Source organism: Eublepharis macularius, chromosome 1, assembly GCF_028583425.1.
Source record: "Eublepharis macularius isolate TG4126 chromosome 1, MPM_Emac_v1.0, whole genome shotgun sequence".
Classification (NCBI taxonomy): Eukaryota; Metazoa; Chordata; class Lepidosauria; order Squamata; family Eublepharidae; genus Eublepharis; species Eublepharis macularius.
The window spans coordinates 144,342,002-144,360,444 of NC_072790.1; the positions used below are offsets into that span (position 1 = coordinate 144,342,002).

Sequence of the window (18,443 nt, forward strand, 5' to 3'; positions counted from 1 at the left end):
ATTTGAACAGGGTGAGTCTCACCCACTCATATTTCAGACCACACAAACTTTTATGCAGGAACACCTATATCTCTAGTTACTGTGTGGCATTTAAAAGATTTCAAAGTAACCACAACACACACTCTTAGAATACACTTATTTCTGTGATTTAATCTTCACTCTAATTAATTTTAAAACTTGTGAATCTTGTCTTTTCCCTCCTTGAAACCGGAAATGGTACTCCTGTTGTTTCTGTAGAATTCAAATTTCAATTATTTCCCTCCTTCTCAGTATTCTCCTCAAACAATTTTACACCAGGATTTACTTGCATAACTGGAGACTCATACTAGCAAACACAAAAACATGTCTTTGTAAAGTAAAACAGATGGATTTACAAATATGAGAAGACCCTGTAAACCAAGTAAGCATGCAGATATAACAGAAGAGTCCAGTCCTAGAAACTGGTATCTACAGCATTCAATTGACTCAAGAGTTCAAAGATTCCAAGTCCTCTGGAGATTTAAAATGAACAAGGAATTCTCAACAAGAGGCTATAGTGCAGTAAGACATTGCATTCAGGAAGAAAATTAATTTCCAGTAATCAACAACTCAAATATTAATCGTCCTAACTGTTGTTCATTATTCTATTTTGCTCAGTGACTGTCGTAGCTGTTGATGATATTAATTTCATTTCCACTTGCAATCCACCTTGGGTCTCAGTGAGAAAGGCAGACTATAAATAAATAAATAAATTTCCCATTGATCCTTACAAAATATTGTAGAGGAACTTTCCCCATAATTCCTTTAGAAATACATAAAATTGGGGGGGGGGCGAGGTTTTTTGTTCCTATGATGTTGGGTACTACTGCTTCAAGTTTACACTAACTTAAGTAACAATTAGGGGTGTGCGCTTCGGGTTTCCGATTCGGAAAAAAATACGCGAATTGGACCTGATTTGTAAAGATTCGGAATTCCCAAATTGGGGCCAGAATGATGGCCCCAATTCGGAAATCCTAAATCAAAGCTTTCCCGAAGCATTTGGGTTGGTTCAGGAAGCTTCGGGCCAAGTTTAAAGGGCCCTTTCCCCGCCTTTTGCAAGCAGCAGGTCCCTTTAAACTATCAGCTGGCATGTGGCCGGGGGGGATCCCCCCTGCCACCTGATAGTTTAAAAGGCCTCACCCCAAACCTCACAACCCCCAAGCCCTAGCACCCCAGCCTCCCTACTTACTTTGGCTCTGCTTCTGCGGTGATGGAGGCCCTTGCACAGCAGCACCAGCGCCAGTCTTCCCTGCCGCCCTGCCAGGCCGCATGCCCCCGGATCCGGCATTCTCAGCAGCCCTACAGGCCACTGCAGGCCTGAAGGAGGCAGTGCGCCAGCTCCAGCCCCCCCCCCCGCTGTGCAGCGGGGCCATGCAGTGGCAGAGCCAGCTTCTCTGGCCCTTTCTGCCCCCCAAATGGCTGCCGCAGCGGCCATTTGAGGGGCAGGAAGGGCCGGAGGAGCTGGCTCCGGCCTCTCCTGCTGCCATGAGGGTCCGCTGTGGGCCCGGAAGAGGTGGCATGGTGGTGAAGGCTTCTGCCATCCCCGCTGCCTTGCGGGGCTGCGCAGTACCAGAGCTGGCTTCTCTGGCCGTTCCTGCCCTCAAATGGCCGCTGCGGTGGCCATTTGAGGGGCGGGAAGGGCTGGAGAAACCGGCTTCAGCCCTCCTTGCTGGCTGCTGCGGCTGTGGAGGAAGCAGTGCGGGTCCCGCAGGAGCTGGCTCTGACCTTTCCCACCGCCCTGCGAGGCTCTACGGGGCCCGCTGCTTCGTGATTCTGGTAATTCTGGATTTTTTTCCTGCTTCGGGTTAACCAAAAGCGGGAAACCTGAATTTTTTGGCGGTGCACACCCCTAGTAACAATTCAATTTTCCTCAAGCAACCATTTTTTGGAACAAGTTTCTATAGTTAAACCCCTGCCTTCTTTTAGGTGCCAAGCCAAAATGTTTCTGTTCACCCATCTGCATCTGACAAAGAGAGCTGTTGCTCTCGAAAGCTTATGCTACAATAAAATTGCTTAGTGTTAAAGGTGCTACTGGACTCTTTGCTATTTTACTACTGCAGATTAACATGGCTAACTCCTCTGGATCTATGTTTAAGTATGCTTTTAACTAAAGGGTTAGGTGTTTTTAATACTATTTTAGTCTGGAAACTATTATTTTAAACTGCAGTGGTCTGTTTTTATGATCTATGTATTTATGATGGGCAGGTTTTTTTAGTTCTGGATTTTCTAATGTTTTGTTTTTACCATTTTTTGTACTTTGTAAGCCAGTTCGGAAAGGTTCCTGGAAAGGTGGCATAAAAAATCTAAACAAATAAATAAACCCACATAAAGCTCGGTGAAGGACTCTTGGATACATTATTTCTAATCCATAAATCTGTGGGTTTTTTACTTGTGAACTTCTGCATTCAAAGTATGATCACAAAGAAATATATGCGCACAAAGGCTCATTCACATATACATTATGCCCTAATGATGACATCCTTTGAAATAACCACCCATGATAACTAAGCTAAGCTACCTATACTTTCCACCATCTATTAGTAGCAACTGCCACATTCTGATTTACAAGGAACTTTACAAGAGACCATCCTGGGTCCAAGGCTCTCAATTGCCTCGTATCTGGAAACCAGGGCTGGATCTAGGGTTCCCGGCGCACAGCACATGCATGCTCCTGGCACATCATCACGCAGGACAAGGAGCATGCGGCAAGCCAGGCAGGCGAATGGCACAGAGGGCTGTGAGGCCACCCACGCCATTCGCCTGCCCCGCAAGACAGGGAGCATGTGGTAAGCCAGCCACCCCTTCAGCGGGGCAGGCGAGTGGTGCGGGCGGCCTCCCAGCCCTCCATGCCATTCGCCTGCCCGGCTGAGGGTGCAGCCAGCTTGCTGCACACACTCCCCCGTTCTGCTGGGCAGGCAAATGGTGCAGGCAGCCACTCAGCCATCCACGCTGCTGCCTGCGTGCTCCTGGTGGCTGGCAGCTGCGCCTGGCGCCCCCTTTTTGGCGGCGCCGCGGGCAGATTACCCCCCTGCCCCCCTTGATCCGGCCCTGCTGAAAACTCAATATCATAATTAGAATATGGCTCAGACACTCATGGTCAAATAATAAGATTTAAAAAGTCATCTTCCTAAAAGCCAGGTTTGGAACACTTGCTCTCTAGTAAGCACAAAGTATATGAAGATGCATATCAATGTTTTAGAATGTTTTGCTCAAACAGGGCATCTGACATTTGTAGAACTACTAACAAGAATGATTTAACTGAAACTAGGAGGAAACACAAAGTGAAACAGAAACTGTAACTCCCTCAAGAACCTTTATTCAGATTTTGATTCTTGTTAGAGGATGTCAGTCTGTCTAGATTGGATTATTATAATGCTCTTGAAGGCAACTAATAACTTGCAGTTGGTAGAAAATGCAGCAGCCTGGATTTTGGCAGGATTTCAGCAGCAGGCTTATAACTCCAGGTTTACAACAACTGTTTTGGCTACCCATTTCTAGGAGCAATTCTAGCTGTAGATTTTAACCTTTAAAACCTGTATATTTGAAGGACTGCTTCTCCCTATATAAACCCACCATGCCTGCTTCAATTGCACAGTGCACCTATTTAAGATGCACATTTTGTAAAAGGTATGTTTAGTCAGTATAAAGCCTACAGACATCTCAGTGGTTAACCCTTCTTCTTGAAATAGCTTGCCAGACAAGGTACAGGAAGCTGCCTCACTGAAGAGTTCCAGAAAACTCCATAAAGTAGCTCCCTTCTACATATGAATATTATTAAAAATACATATTATCAAAGAGGAAGTTAAATTAGGGTGCATAACTAAATACAGGAAGTGGAGGGGAAAGGTGGAGTTGTGTCAGTTCAGAAAGTAATGTCATCAATACACCCTCATATGATCTTACTTTCTATTAACCAAGGAAACATGCAGCTAGATTACAGGGACATACTCTTTTTTACATTGCCACGTTACAGTAATTTTCCCTGTAACATGGTGTCAGAAATGTGTAGAACATAACACCCTCTGTATGTACAATAGCACGTTTTGCCAGAAATAAACTACTGTTACATACACATTTATCTTCAGAGCCACAGGCAATGAATTGTCCACAAGGAGAAATAGCAATTCCACAAGGGTGACAACGGTTACGATGTCCTTCAAAACGGCGTTCACACCTTTGGGAAAAAAATAAAATAAGTATTTTTAAAATGAACAAACTGCCTATCAGTTAAAACATGTATTTGGAAGAGGTTGCCTTTCTATTTGCATCCAGCCTTCCGTGCCAAATGCAACCCCAAATTTTTAAAAAATTATAATTGACCATGCATATACTGATTTCAAGTATTTACAGCACAGACACTGTAAATCAGATGTGCATTAACAGCAAAGACAAAATGGATCAAATGAATGTTACATATGCAGCACTGATTTACAGGAACATTGATACAGATGAACTCATGAGAAAGAAAGATTTGTTTTCACTTACTGGGAAGCTTCTTTTCTCAGTGGGATATAGCTTCTCCACTCCGAAGGCTGGGTTAGTCAGTTGAATTTGATTCTGGAGGGGAGGGGCTTGTCCCTGGGATCTCCAGTCCATTCCCAAGCCTTGACTCCCCATAATGATACCAAGAGAGGAAAAAACTCCCTTCAACTATTTTTTAAATATCAAAATGCTTCGCCTGCACCAGCAGAAGGAATACTACCATCCTCACTTTCTAGCCAATCCTAGAAGCCACCCCCAAGAAACTTGGGTGGGTAGAACTGCCCCGCTCCTGAACCACTGAGAAAGGAACCTTCACAGTAAATGAAAACAAATCTTCAGTTCTCTGGTGGTCCTAGGAGTGGGGCAGTCTTTACTTCTTGGAAATAAAAAAGCAGTGTGTCCAGGGGTGGGTCATCTGGCTTCCAGGCCTAGCGGGTATGTTGTAGTACCCTCTTGCCAAAAACTGCCTCTGCAGAGGCCAACTTACCTATTCTGTAGTGTCTGGTCAGTGAGTGCACTGATTTCCATGTGGCTGCCTTACAGATCATCTCTAATGACTGAAAGGTTCTGTGGGCTTCCGATGTCACTGCCTTCCCCCTTAGTGAGTGTGCCATGACACCTTGAGGCATCTACATGCCTCTGGCTTTATATGCCAGAATTATCCACCTACTTAGCTGGAAATGGACACTCTCTGTCTCAATCCCACCCAACCCCCCAGGCAAGGAACTCAGATGCTGGTTGCACTGAACCTGGCTTTATTTTCAGTGCTGGCAATTAGGGAGAGTCTGGATACAGAGGGGTATAGGGAGGATAGGGCTGTGTGGGATAAGGGGGTGGCACAGCTAGGAGGGACCACTCCGGAAGAACAGGCGGCCAGGGTTCTGACAATGGCCCACCCTCCGCGTCTTTGGCCTGTCCGCCCGTGTCCAGGGGCAGCTGAGGCTGCTTTGAGGGTGGACCCAGAAGCAGCTCCTTCTCCCACTCATCTGGCTCCAGCTGCAGTGATCAGGTCATGAAGCCATGCTCCACGTCACTGCTGTCATCCTCCGGTGGATATCGAGGTGGCATTGTAGAGGGGTTGTATTCAGGACTCCATGCCCCGCTGGGGCTGAGCTGCCTGGGGCCCTGGCGGGGGCACCAGTGAGCCACTTCCCCCAGCATCAGTCACCCCTCACGGGACACATAGTCAAGGATCACGGCCGACCCCCACGGGTGGACGGTCAGGAGGAGACGGGGATGTTGACATTTCCGGCTAGCTGGCGACCCAGTTGCACCCAACAACCCTGTACCATTCCCCAATACTCCCTACATTGTACTACTCTCCCCTTGGTCATGATGCTGTGGACCCGGTCGATGGCTGTGCACCACCACTCGTCCCCGTCCTCTTCAGTAGGAACCCATAGCGAGGTGGTAAGGGGAGCTTGGCTGCCTATGAGGGCCAGGGAGCCCCGGGGGGATGACCATTGTCCCTTGGCGTGTGGCCAGGGGGGCATCTTGAGCCCCCTTGCACGTGGGCACGGGCCCCTCAACTTACTCTGCTTGGGGCCTACAGCGATTTCCTCCTCAAGGAGGTCATGCACTGCCTCACTGAGGGCCTCATCAATGTGGCGGTGGATGAGACGGGCCTCCTTGGCACGGTCTGGGAAGAGCTCCACAAGGTGGAGGAGACGCGCAAACCTCATGGCCTCCTCCAAGAGGAGCTCGTTTCCAGCCACTTTCTGTATCAACTGGGCCCGAAGCCTGGTGGCCTACTGCTCCCGCCAGCCGTCACCCTCCATCACTGTTGGATGGCAGAGGCATTAGGGTGGAATGAGGAGGGTGTGGTAACAAGGGGCTGGGAGGCGGGCCCCGGGGCTGCATGACTTGCCCTCTGGTGCCGGTGCCAACACCTGTATAACGAGGGCCCGCAGCCCATTGATTGGCAGCCAGCTAGGTGCCGGAAAGGGGGCCAATGACCGGGGCATGCGCTGGCATCCCGCTGGCCACTGGCCTCTCTGGGAAGGCATGGGCGCTGCTGCCAAGGAAGTTGCTTCCATTAAGGGCTGGGCTTTCCATCTGCCTGGCCCCGCCCCTTGTTGCTCCAGCCTACAAAGGTTGTTGTAGCCTGCACTGCTGCTGCTGCCGCCACCAAGGGAGTTGCTTCCATCAAGGGCTGGGCTTTCCATCTGCCTGGCCCCTCCCCTTGTTGCTCCAGCCTACAAAGGTTGTTGTAGCCTGCACTGCTGCAGCTGCCGCTGCCAAGGGAGTTGCTTCCATCAAGGGCTGGGCTTTCCATCTGCCTGGCCCTGCCCCTTGTTGCTCCAGCCTACAAAGGTTGTTGTAGCCTGCACTGCTTCCGCCGCCGCCACCAAGGGAGTTGCTTCCATCAAGGGCTGGGCTTTCCATCTGTCCGGCCCCGCCCCTTGTTGCTCCAGCCTACAAAGGTTGTTGTAGCCTGCACTGCTGCTGCCGCCGCCGCCAAGGGAGCTGCTTCCATCAAGGGCTGAACTTTCCATCTGCCTGGCCCCGCCCCTTGTTGCTCCAGCCTACAAAGGTTGTTGTAGACTGCACTGCTGCTGCTGCCAAGGGAGCTCCTTCCATCAAGGGCTGGGCTTTCCATCTGCCCGGCCCCGCCCCTTGTTGCTCCAGCCTACAAAGGTTGTTGTAGCCTGCACTGCTGCCGCCGCCGCCGCCAAGAGAGTTGCTTCCATCAAGGGCTGGGCTTTCCATCTGCCTGGCCCCGCCCCTTGTTGCTCCAGCCTACAAAGGTTGTTGTAGCCTGCACTGCTGCTGCTGCTGCTGCCAAGGGAGCTCCTTCCATCAAGGGCTGGGCTTTCCATCTGTCCGGCCCTGCCCCTTGTTGCTCCAGCCTACAAAGGTTGTTGTAGCCTGCACTGCTGCTGCTGCCGCCGCCAAGGGAGCTGCTTCCATCAAGGGCTGAACTTTCCATCTGCCTGGCCCCGCCCCTTGTTGCTCCAGCCTACAAAGGTTGTTGTAGCCTGCACTGCTGCTGCTGCTGCTGCCAAGGGAGCTCCTTCCATCAAGGGCTGGGCTTTCCATCTGCCCGGCCCCGCCCCTTGTTGCTCCAGCCTACAAAGGTTGTTGTAGCCTGCACTGCTGCTGCTGCCGCCGCCAAGGGAGCTGCTTCCATCAAGGGCTGAACTTTCCATCTGCCTGGCCCCGCCCCTTGTTGCTCCAGCCTACAAAGGTTGTTATAGCCTGCACTGCTGCTGCTGCTGCTGCCAAGGGAGCTGCTTCCATCAAGGGCTGGGCTTTCCATCTGCCCGGCCCCGCCCCTTGTTGCTCCAGCCTACAAAGGTTGTTGTAGCCTGCATTGCTGCTGCTGCTGCTGCCAAGGGAGCTCCTTCCATCAAGGGCTGGGCTTTCCATCTGCCCGGCCCCGCCCCTTGTTGCTCCAGCCTACAAAGGTTGTTGTAGCCTGCACTGCTGCTGCTGCCGCCGCCAAGGGAGCTGCTTCCATCAAGGGCTGAACTTTCCATCTGCCTGGCCCCGCCCCTTGTTGCTCCAGCCTACAAAGGTTGTTATAGCCTGCACTGCTGCTGCTGCTGCCAAGGGAGCTGCTTCCATCAAGGGCTGGGCTTTCCATCTGCCCGGCCCCGCCCCTTGTTGCTCCAGCCTACAAAGGTTATTGTAGCCTGCATTGCTGCTGCTGCTGCTGCCAAGGGAGCTGCTTCCATCAAGGGCTGGGCTTTCCATCTGCCCGGCCCCGCCCCTTGTTGCTCCAGCCTATAAGACTGCTGCTAGGAGACTGCTCGCCTTGTTACTGTTTATTGTTTTTATACTATGTGTGTTAGTTATTGTAGTCTATGTTGTTAATTTGGTAGGGTATTGTGGTTCTGTGTATGTTTGATAGCTTAGTCTGTGATAGTTGGTGGGCTGTTGATTTTGTGAGGGTGGTGGGTTAGCACTATGATCATTGGTGAGGAGGCTGGCTTGGGGTTGGGGATCCCAGTGATCCGGGGACGCGGGAGGTATGGTGGTGGGAGCAGATTATGGAAGGGAAGGGCATTGAGACATGGTAAGGCTCGGTGCCCTTCCAGTCTGCGTCCCATCCCAAGATATACCTGTTGTGGGGCTAGGATATTAAACTACTCTCTGACACTGGCGCTGTGCAATGCCAGGTCCATAAATAATAAGACCAAAACGCTGCAAGATTATCTTGCAGCATTGAATGTGGACCTGGCTTGCGTGACTGAGACATGGGTGAGGGAGGGCGAAATGGTTGCTTTGAAAGAACTAGCCCCCCCAGGTTATACGGTCCTCCACCAGTCCCGGACAAGTGGTCGGGGGGGAGGCGTGGCTTTGCTCATTCGGGAGTCTTTCTCCTTCAGACCACTCCCCACCCCAAAAATTACTGGCATTGATTGTGTGGGCCTAGCGTTGGACGCTGAGGAGAGGTTGGCAATATGCGTGGTGTACCGACCGCCTACTGCACCTGCATCTTCCCTCTCTGGTCTCTTGGAGTCGGTGGCCAGCTGGGCCTTGGAATTCCCGAAACTTTTGGTTCTCGGGGATTTCAACGTCCATGCTGACGACGATGCCTCCATGCAGGCCATTGACCTGGTGTCCTCCATGGCGGCCCTAGGACTCTCCCAATTTGTTTCGGCTCCCATGCATCAAGCAGGTCACATGCTGAATTTGATTTTTGGGGCAGGGATGATGGTGGTCCTGGATGCCTATGATGCAGTGCCATGGTCAGATCACTTTGTTCTGAAGGCTCGTCTGAGCATGCCGCTCCTTTCTTGGGTGGGCGGTGAGCAGATTTACGCTCGCCTGCGGAGGCTTATGGATCCAATTGGTTTCCAGGCAGCTCTGCGGGATCCGATGCCCCCTGGCAGTACGTTAGGTGAGCTGGTGGATGATTGGCATGGCCGTCTTTCCGAAGCCATCGATGCTATTGCCCCCTGCCGTCCTCTCCGAGCCCACAAACGGGTAGCTCCTTGGTTTACCGAGGAGCTTCTCCAGATGAAGCGGTCTCTGAGACGACTAGAGCGAGTGTGGAGGCGGGGGCGCGACGAAGAGGCAAGAACATCTTATAGGACGTTTATGAAAGCCTATGAGGTAGCAGTGAAAGCAACAAAGAGGGATTTCTTTGCTGCTTCCATTGCGGTCGCTAGCTCACGCCCGGCTCAATTATTTCGAACAGTTCAGTCCTTGGTCTCCCTCTCTCAGGGAGACCACCAAATTCTTAATTCAACTATTGGCTGCGAGGCTTTTGCAAGCTATTTTGCGGGTAAAATCTTGTCCCTTTGCTGTGGCCTGCCACCCACTGTTGATACAGTAAGGGAACTGGAGACCCCTTGGCCGTCTTCTGGGTCCGTATTAGACCATTTCAGGCTGCTCTCTCAGGACGATGTTGACAGGATCCTGCAGGGGATGAGGCCAACCACCTGTCCTCTGGACCCCTGCCCATCCTGGCTGGTGAAGGCCAGCTCGGAGGGGCTACGGGACCATTTGGAGGCTGTTGTTAACATCTCCCTGAGCTCTGGGATTTTTCCAGGAGTGTTAAAGGAGGCGGTAGTGCGGCCCCTCCTGAAAAAACATCTTTGGACCCCACCAACCCGTCCAGTTACCGCCCAGTGTCGAACCTCCCGTTCCTGGGCAAGATGATTGAGCGGGCGGTGGCGGTACAACTGCAGGAATTCCTGAATGATGCTCTAGTCCTGGACCCATTCCAGTCTGGCTTCCGTCCTGGCCATGGGACGGAGACAGCCTTGGTTGCCCTCACAGACAACCTTCGCAGGCATCTGGATCGAGGCGAGTCAGCGCTGCTTGTGTTACTTGATCTCACAGCAGCGTTTGACACGGTTGACTATGATTTGTTGGCCAGCCGCCTTGCCAACATGGGGATTAGGGGGACAGCCTTACAGTGGCTGGTCTCCTTTCTCCAGGGTCGGGAACAGAGGGTGGCGCTCGGGGGAGATCTATCGCCCCGTCACCCGTTGGTGTGTGGGGTTCCCCAAGGGGCGATACTCTCCCCAATGTTATTTAACATCTATATGCGCCCCCTTACCCAGTTGGTGCGGAGGTTTGGGCTGGGTTGTCATCAATACACGGATGACACCCAACTTTTTCTGTTGATGGACGGCCGGCCAGACACGGCCCCAGACAATCTGGCCAGAGCTTTGGAGGCTGTGACGGCATGGTTGAAACAGAGCAGGCTGAAATTGAACCCAGTGAAGACGGAGGTCCTGCAGCTGGGACGGGGGCTGCCAGATGTTGGGATCCAGCTCCCTGCCCTGGATGGGACACCACTGGTAAAGAGTCTGGGTGTGCTCCTGGATGCCTCCCTATCGATGGAGGCCCAGGTCACGGCGGTTGCCAAGTCTGCATTTTTCCATCTTCGTCAGATCAGGCAACTTGCCCCCCTACCTGATGCCCCAGGACCTGGCTACATTGATCCATGCAACGGTCACCTCCAGGCTAGATTACTGTAACTCACTCTACGCTGGGCTACCCCTGGGCCTGATTTGGAAACTACAACTGGTCCAGAATGCGGCGGCACGAGTCCTGACTGGTATACCTTACCAGTCACACATCACACCTGTCCTGCGCCAGCTGCACTGGCTTCCGGTTGAATTCCGAATCAGGTTCAAAGTGTTGGTTCTTACCTTTAAAGCCCTGAGCGGGTTGGGACTGGCATATCTTCGGGACCGCCTCTCCCTGTACGTTCCCCGGAGATCGCTTCGATCAGCGAATAAATATTTACTTGTGGTCTCCGGCCCTAAGGAAGCCCGCCTCACTTCAACCAGGGCCAGGGCCTTTTCAGTCCTGGCCCCAGCCTGGTGGAACGCTCTGTCAATGGAAACCCGGGCCCAGCGGGACATATTATCGTTCCGCCGGGCCTGTAAGACAGAGCTGTTCCGCCAGGCATTCGGTGATTGAAGGGGGCGGTGCCATGTAGGCCTCCCACCTTTGGGGTGGGGGAGGGTTCTCCCCACCACTGCACTTTGTTAATTTGTTTTATTATTTGTATATTGATTTTAGTTCTTGTTTTTATCGATTTTAACTGTTCACCGCCCAGAGCCCCTGGGGATGGGCGGTATATAAATTGAAAAAATAAATAAAAATAAATAAATAAATAAATAGTCCTGCCTGCCATGGCTGCACTATTGGACCCAGCAGGTCAATGGCGGCCACTCCTGGACAGCCATGGTGAGGACCCCTCCATGCGCAGGGGAGACTGGCGCCATTCCCTTGCCACTGCTGTTTCAGATTTCTGCTTATTCTAAATTTCTGCAATTCAAACCCTATTGCACTGGTTTTTGGATGTCCCAGCTGCTGACCATATGGATTTATGATGTGTAATCCTCCTTGATTCTCAGAGAGAAAGATAGACTATAAATGATGTAAACAAACAAATTTCACTGCATTGTCTTCAACTTTTGTAACCCTATTTTTGCATTGTTTATACATACTTGATACTTTTTTTGCATAGTTTTTCTAACTTTTGTAATTCTAGTCCTACTGCATTGTTTATTAGATGGCTTCTGCTATCTAATTACATTGTTTAATATTATGTGATCTGCCTTGAGTTTCACCAATAAAGGAAGGCCAGCAAGCAATAAATAAAATAAATAAATATAATTGTGCCTGGAGACCAACTGGTAATCATTATGTTATTTCACTACTGGACATATTTCCCAGTATCTAAGAACAGTCAGCAACTAGGCCACTGTATTCTGGATGGCTGAAGCCTCCATTTTAATAGCACTCCTACATAGGGCTAACTTCTTGGAGAACTGACTACAACAATTCTCCTTCACTGCAGTATTGACACAGAAAAGCATTTAATACTAGATTTTATGCTGATAATAAAAAATGTATATTTTCACTGGCTCTTGAAGAGCCCACTTTTTCCAGACCATGGACCACAGGTTGCTGGAAAATAACAGTAACAACAGCAATGATGATGATGATAATGATGATGTGGTGTTATCACAGTCCACCAGCTATTCGGGCTGGAATTTTTGGGCCCTTTATCAACTTGGATTTTATCATATCACCTTAGTATGTGACATGTTCAAAGTAGTTCACAACTGTCCAGTTGTTATCCTGTCTATGCCAATATTGCCTATCATCATCATCATCATCATCATCATCATCATCATCATCATCATCATCATCATCATCATCATCATCACATTAGTTCCTTTTAATAATTTGTGTGTGGGGTATTTTAATTTTTTTAAATTTTGAATTGATGTAAACTGATTTGAGCATCTTGACTGAAAGCATGATAAAAATGCAAAAACCAATTTGATCTACCAAACATTCATATTCTTTACAGTGAAAACATAAATTTGTAATATCAGATTATGAAATCTGAAGTACCTTAATTAGCACAATCATTCTTAGAAATTACTTTCTAAGAAAGCTCTCAGTTTATCTAAGAGAATTCTTTTGAATGAAGACCTCAATTTGAGCCCAATTTTTTTTTACAACTGATAACTCTTTTGGTCAGAAAAATATTGGAACTGTCACAAACTTCACTTTCTTGCTTGGTTTTAAGACAAAACCACTTGTGCCTTGAAAAGCCATAAGCCAACTCTATGGTTTGTCCTCAAACTTTCAGTTTCGTTGCTCTCCAAGCCCCCGTCTCCATCATCCAACTACTACTTAAACAGCAGAGTAAATGTTGTAATATATTTCAGAAAAAGCTGTGATGCAGTCTCAAGAAGGAGTTGACAGTATTCTCTGTAATTAAATAGCCTGTTATACAATTTTTGGATGTTGTAGGCACTGCTGAAGCAGCTAACATGTAGACTAACATCCTTCACAAGTGCTCCTGAGACAGAAAGTAAGCAGGGTTGCCACAACTAACATCTGGTAGTTGTACAGTGTAGCAATCTGCCAAGTTCTATGTTCTCCATTGTAAATATGCAGCAAAAAATGTAAGCGTGTGACATATTTTATTTCACCAATAATTTGTTGAAGCTATTATATTTGCCCATATGGTTTTTCTCTTCCAAAATTGTTTTCTGGAAAAGAAAAATGTTAACATATATTTACGTTTATTACTGAATCATGACACTACCAATGTCTCCATTTCACCTATTCCACAGTAATTACAATAAAAGTTTTGTTATCCAATTGGCACTAAAGGTGAACGGGGGTTGTGGAAAATTAAATATGCCATATAATCAAGCGTATTGCTTTGCCCTTCCCCCTGCTGGACTCAGACACCAAGTCTACCGCTCAATGAAAACGGTGGAAATAGATTTGGCCTCTGTAGTTCGGAGGCCAAATCTACTAACATCTGATATTTCCAAACCCTCCAAACTTACCTGAAATGGATTTTGGAAATGATACCATTAATCCTGAAATTTTGGAGAAATGATAATCATGTTTTTTATAAAATAATAAAACAAAATTAAAATGAGTTTTTTGAATTGCACACCCCTAACCTGTAACATCAGGCCTATTAAGCCAATAGCAGCTCTGGACATGACTTCCTTTAGACACAGCCCTACTGTGATATTACAAGAGATCCACCAATAACACTAACAGAGGCACAGTAAGTACAGAGAATAAAAATGAAAGATCATAAAGCAAAAAAAAGGTAGAGGAAGGGTACTAGACTTTCAAAAGTGTGAACTGCCAACACTTACACATTGTACTGCAGAGACTGTAGTTAGATAATACTAAACTGCTTATCCAGATTTTACTTTTAACTAGTTTACCATTCACACACTTATCTTTAAATTAATGTTCTAAAAGGAAGCAGCAAATAAGTAAACTGTGAAGCACTTCCAACTTTTCATTATTCATGAATTGTAGTTAGACAAATTGATTGCAAAAACATAAAGGTATAACAAAGTCCAACCCCCAAAGTCTCCCATTTTATTACTTTTTGACATTTGGTAGAGGCAATAAACTTCATAGTTTGGCAAGAACTTCTGCATTCCTTTTTTAAAAGATAAGATTAAATTATAAAACAATAACAGAAGATCGATATTAAGCTGGCCCCCAGACTCCTCCGAAGCAGTTTTTCCAACACACTTCACTTGGACATTCTCTGCTGATTTAGAGCAATCTTCCCACATACTTTCCTCACTGCTGCCTTGTCAGTAATCCTGTATATGTATTTTTTTTTAAGTCAGACAAGATGGGACAATGCTAAAAACGGATATCTGATTACTCAATTCTGATTTTCTAGTCTCATTTCAAATGGGATTCACATCTATGTTTGCTTTTTGACTTTTAAAAAATCTGCCTTGCAGCCTAAAGCCATTCATTCATTATACAGTGTACAATGAACAGAAAACTGCAGCTAATCATGGCTTTTTAACAAATGTACCTGTATGAAATACATGTTTGCATTTGGGGTATAATTTACAAGGTGTACACCTAAAAATGCAATGTGCAAAGTTGCCCTTATTCTATATATATGCACAGAGACAGCAACACACCAATTATATATTAAAATGAGGATATGATCACTCACATTTTAACATTCTCACAACATTCTGTAATTACTGAGCTAACTCCATTTTAAGTAGTGAAGTTTCTTAGAAAGCACAGAGGTTACTACAGGCTATCATTAGGGCTAAATTAAACTCCTATAGATAAGTACTGAGTGGAATAAACATGATGCCAACAGAAATCCAAATGCATTCCCTTGTAAACTATTAACTGGGACAAGAGCTTTCAGAATCTTGGCAATCATTGTTAAAAATAAGGCAACAGAGATGTTTCACATGGTATCTATATTTTCAGTATTGTATTCTAGGTATGGCACAATAACAGCTGGTAAATATTGCTAGCAGTAGAGTTTTCTGCATGCACACTTATACTGGGTTTTCTGGATATTTGATCTGCGAGGATCAGATCTGCTTTGGGACTCTGTAATTCTGCACTTGAGGGAGTTGAACTGAAGTGGTGTCTGTTTATCTTTTAGGCCCTAAAAAAATGCTGTTTCCACTGCAGACTTTTGGGGGAATACATCAGTTTCATCAGTTGATCAGCTGAAGACATGTCAGTTTCATCAGTTGATTGGCTAAGGACAACCTCAGTTTCATCAGTTGATCAGCTGAGGACAACCTCAGTTTTGTAAGCTGGTTGCTGAGGAAAATTGAAGTTGTTTTGTTTTTAAGGCATCAGTGTTATTAAGTTTTTTTTAATGTCAAAAAAGAATGGATTAAAAAGTAATAGAAGAAAAGTTAATTTTAAACCCCGCCCTTCACTACTCGAAAGAGTCTCGGAGCATCTTAAAATCACATTCCCTTCCTCTCCCCACAACAGACACCCTGTGAGGTTGATGGGGCCGAGAGAAGTGTGACCTATCAAAGGGCACCCAGCTGGCTTCAAGTGGAGGAGCGGGGAATCAAACCTGGTTATTCAGATTAGAGTCCTGCCACTCTTAACCATTACACCAAAATGTATAGGAAGCACACAGTGAAACTTTAAAATAATTAAGATTCAGGGCTCTCTACAGAGATTTTGTGTTAGCCATATGGCAGCTTTTTTCCCTGTCAATTGTAAGGTCTTTTTTAAAAAACGGCATCAACATTGCAGTTTATTTATTTATTTAATTCAGGAAAGAAACTGGATTGGCTGCTGTTCAACCAATCAGGATGCAGGGAGATAAAGGGGAGGGAGAAAAGCAGTGCCAGGTACAAGCCTCACACAGAAGAAAGACTTTTGCCCTTCAAAAAAAGCTGTGGTTTGACATCGCTGCGAAAGAAAATCAGGGTAGGGAGAAAAGCTGCAGGGAGAAAAGCTGCAAAAATCGTAGGGGGGGTGTTCAATTCTGTCGCAGATGCAGTCTTTCTCCAAGCAGAATGCAAAAAAGTCTGGGAAATAGTTTGGAGACTGAATCAGGGTATTTTGACTGTATGACTGCAAAGCATGCACACCTTTATTTAGGTACGTGGCAACAACTGCATACATACTATAAGGTATTTAAGGCAGTAAACACAAAAGCTCTGGAAGATGCATGTTTATATATGAGGACTAGTCCAATTCAAATGAAACATGAACTCCTGCAAGACAGCATAGTGTAACGCTTAATGTGTTAGAGACTAGGGTGACTTCCACATGGCTTATCTGTCCTGGGTTCAATCCTTTAGGGAGGTTGATTCCCCCCCTTATTTCCCAACAGCATTGTGCACCTCTGGGAGTTTTCATCTTTTTTAAAAAAAATCTTTCCCAAACATGCTTTGCTCCAAGTTTTGGGAAAGATTGCAGTAAAACTTAGATAAGCTGTATGGGTGGGCAAGATCAAGTTTTCTGGCCTACAAGGCAGCCATTTTCTCTGATCCTGTCCTTGTGGCAGCTATTTTCTCCCCCTGCCTCCAGGGAGCTTTTAAAAAAAATTGTCACTAGAATATCATATTGATATATTGTACCAATAGGTGTAGCAGTTTCTCTGAATTCCTACCTTTCATTTTTTAAAAAAAATTAAGTCTTTAGCCTCTTCCCCTGAGGAGATATAAGGAAAAAGCCATACCTCCACAAGACAAGCGGCTAGAGACTTCTTAAAAAACAAAAGCTGAGAATTCAGAGAAACCGCTATACCTATGGGTACAATGGAATATCAATATAACGATGTTCTAGTGACTTTAAAAAAAAATGCTCTGGTACAAGAAGTGCCAACTATTGATGACTGGATTTACAAATTGCTGTATATGGCGGAAATGGACAAAATGACAAGAAAATTGAGAAACCTTGACCCAGGACAGTTCAACACAGACTGGGAGAAGCTGAAACAATATTTGGTGAAGAAATGGGAGGTGGGAGGAGAACTGTGGCAGTTTGAGAACTATTGAAATACAATAAAACGCAGAGGGGGGGTGACTTTACCGGGGGGGCGAAGAGGTAAATGAAAATTTCTAAGCAGTTATGTCATTAGATTATATGTAGAATAATATATAGAATATTGATAGAAAATAATTAACCATGGGAATTAATCATAAGGACTGACTAATTAACATTATTTTTGGTAAAATTTGTATAATGTACCAAACTGAATAAGTTTATCTGAAGATATATATGAGTCAAATTGATTGATATCATATGATGATAGTTATATAGATTTATAATTGAAGGGGAACAAAAACAGTAATGTAATTAAATATAACTAAAGCAGAAAGAAGAAGATATGCAGAATGAGTAACACATAGAGCATAAGTTAAATTGGTTGACTTATATGAATGTATGGTTTATGTGGTTTATGATCTATAGAAATGTTGGAAATTATGAAAAATGAGATAAATTGTTTATCCAATATGGAAAAAGGGACTCAAAGTTAGGGTACCGAGTTTCAAAAATAGTTAAAGAATTATTGCTTAGAATAAAGGGAGAATATATATTTGTTAGATAGAGGAATATAAAAGGAGTAAGGGAAAAGGGACAAAGGGTTGGAAAACTGTTGGAAGTCAACAAAAAGGGGGGGGGAAGGGAGGGGGTTAGAAATTGGGAAATGGGAGAATTGATTGTAATGTGAAAATAATTGATCCTAACCCAATAAAAAAATTTTCAAAAAAAAAATGCTCTGGTGGCCCAAGGGAAGGGGTGAGGTGACTACATCTGGGGAAATGGGAGAGGGAAACTGTGGGGAAATCTGCTATGCGGAAGCCCTGTTGCTGTTGCACTTAATCTACAGCCACACCAGCAATGGGAAATCACAAAATCCTATCCCTGTGTAGAAAGCACCTAGCACTTGGAGACCCAGGGTCAAATATATTTGTTAATTTAAGATTATTCTGAGAATAAAACAAAAAAAGAACTATGTACGCCTTTTTGAGATTTCTTGGAGGAAGATGAGATAAAAATTTAGAATAGACAGATGAATATTTTAAAAATAGGAGCATAAGAGCAGTTTCATATTCTGTAAACATGTGGGAATTCAGAAACATGATGGGTAAAAATCTTGTTAGAGAAAAAAGAAGCAACCATGAAGGCTATCAAAACTATAACTAAAACAAAATAAAAGTTTTAGA

General features: G+C 46.0%; 1 protein-coding gene across 1 annotated transcript in view; it reads right to left on the minus strand.

The window, feature by feature from the left end:
* WDR27 (WD repeat domain 27) overlaps nt 1-18,443 on the minus strand; it is a 141,635-nt gene that overhangs the window by 55,055 nt on the left and 68,137 nt on the right. Inside the window, exon 23 of the mRNA XM_054970165.1 lies at nt 4,090-4,192. Within this exon, the coding sequence (XP_054826140.1) occupies nt 4,090-4,192 (103 nt within the window). The remainder of the gene's footprint in view (nt 1-4,089; nt 4,193-18,443) is intronic.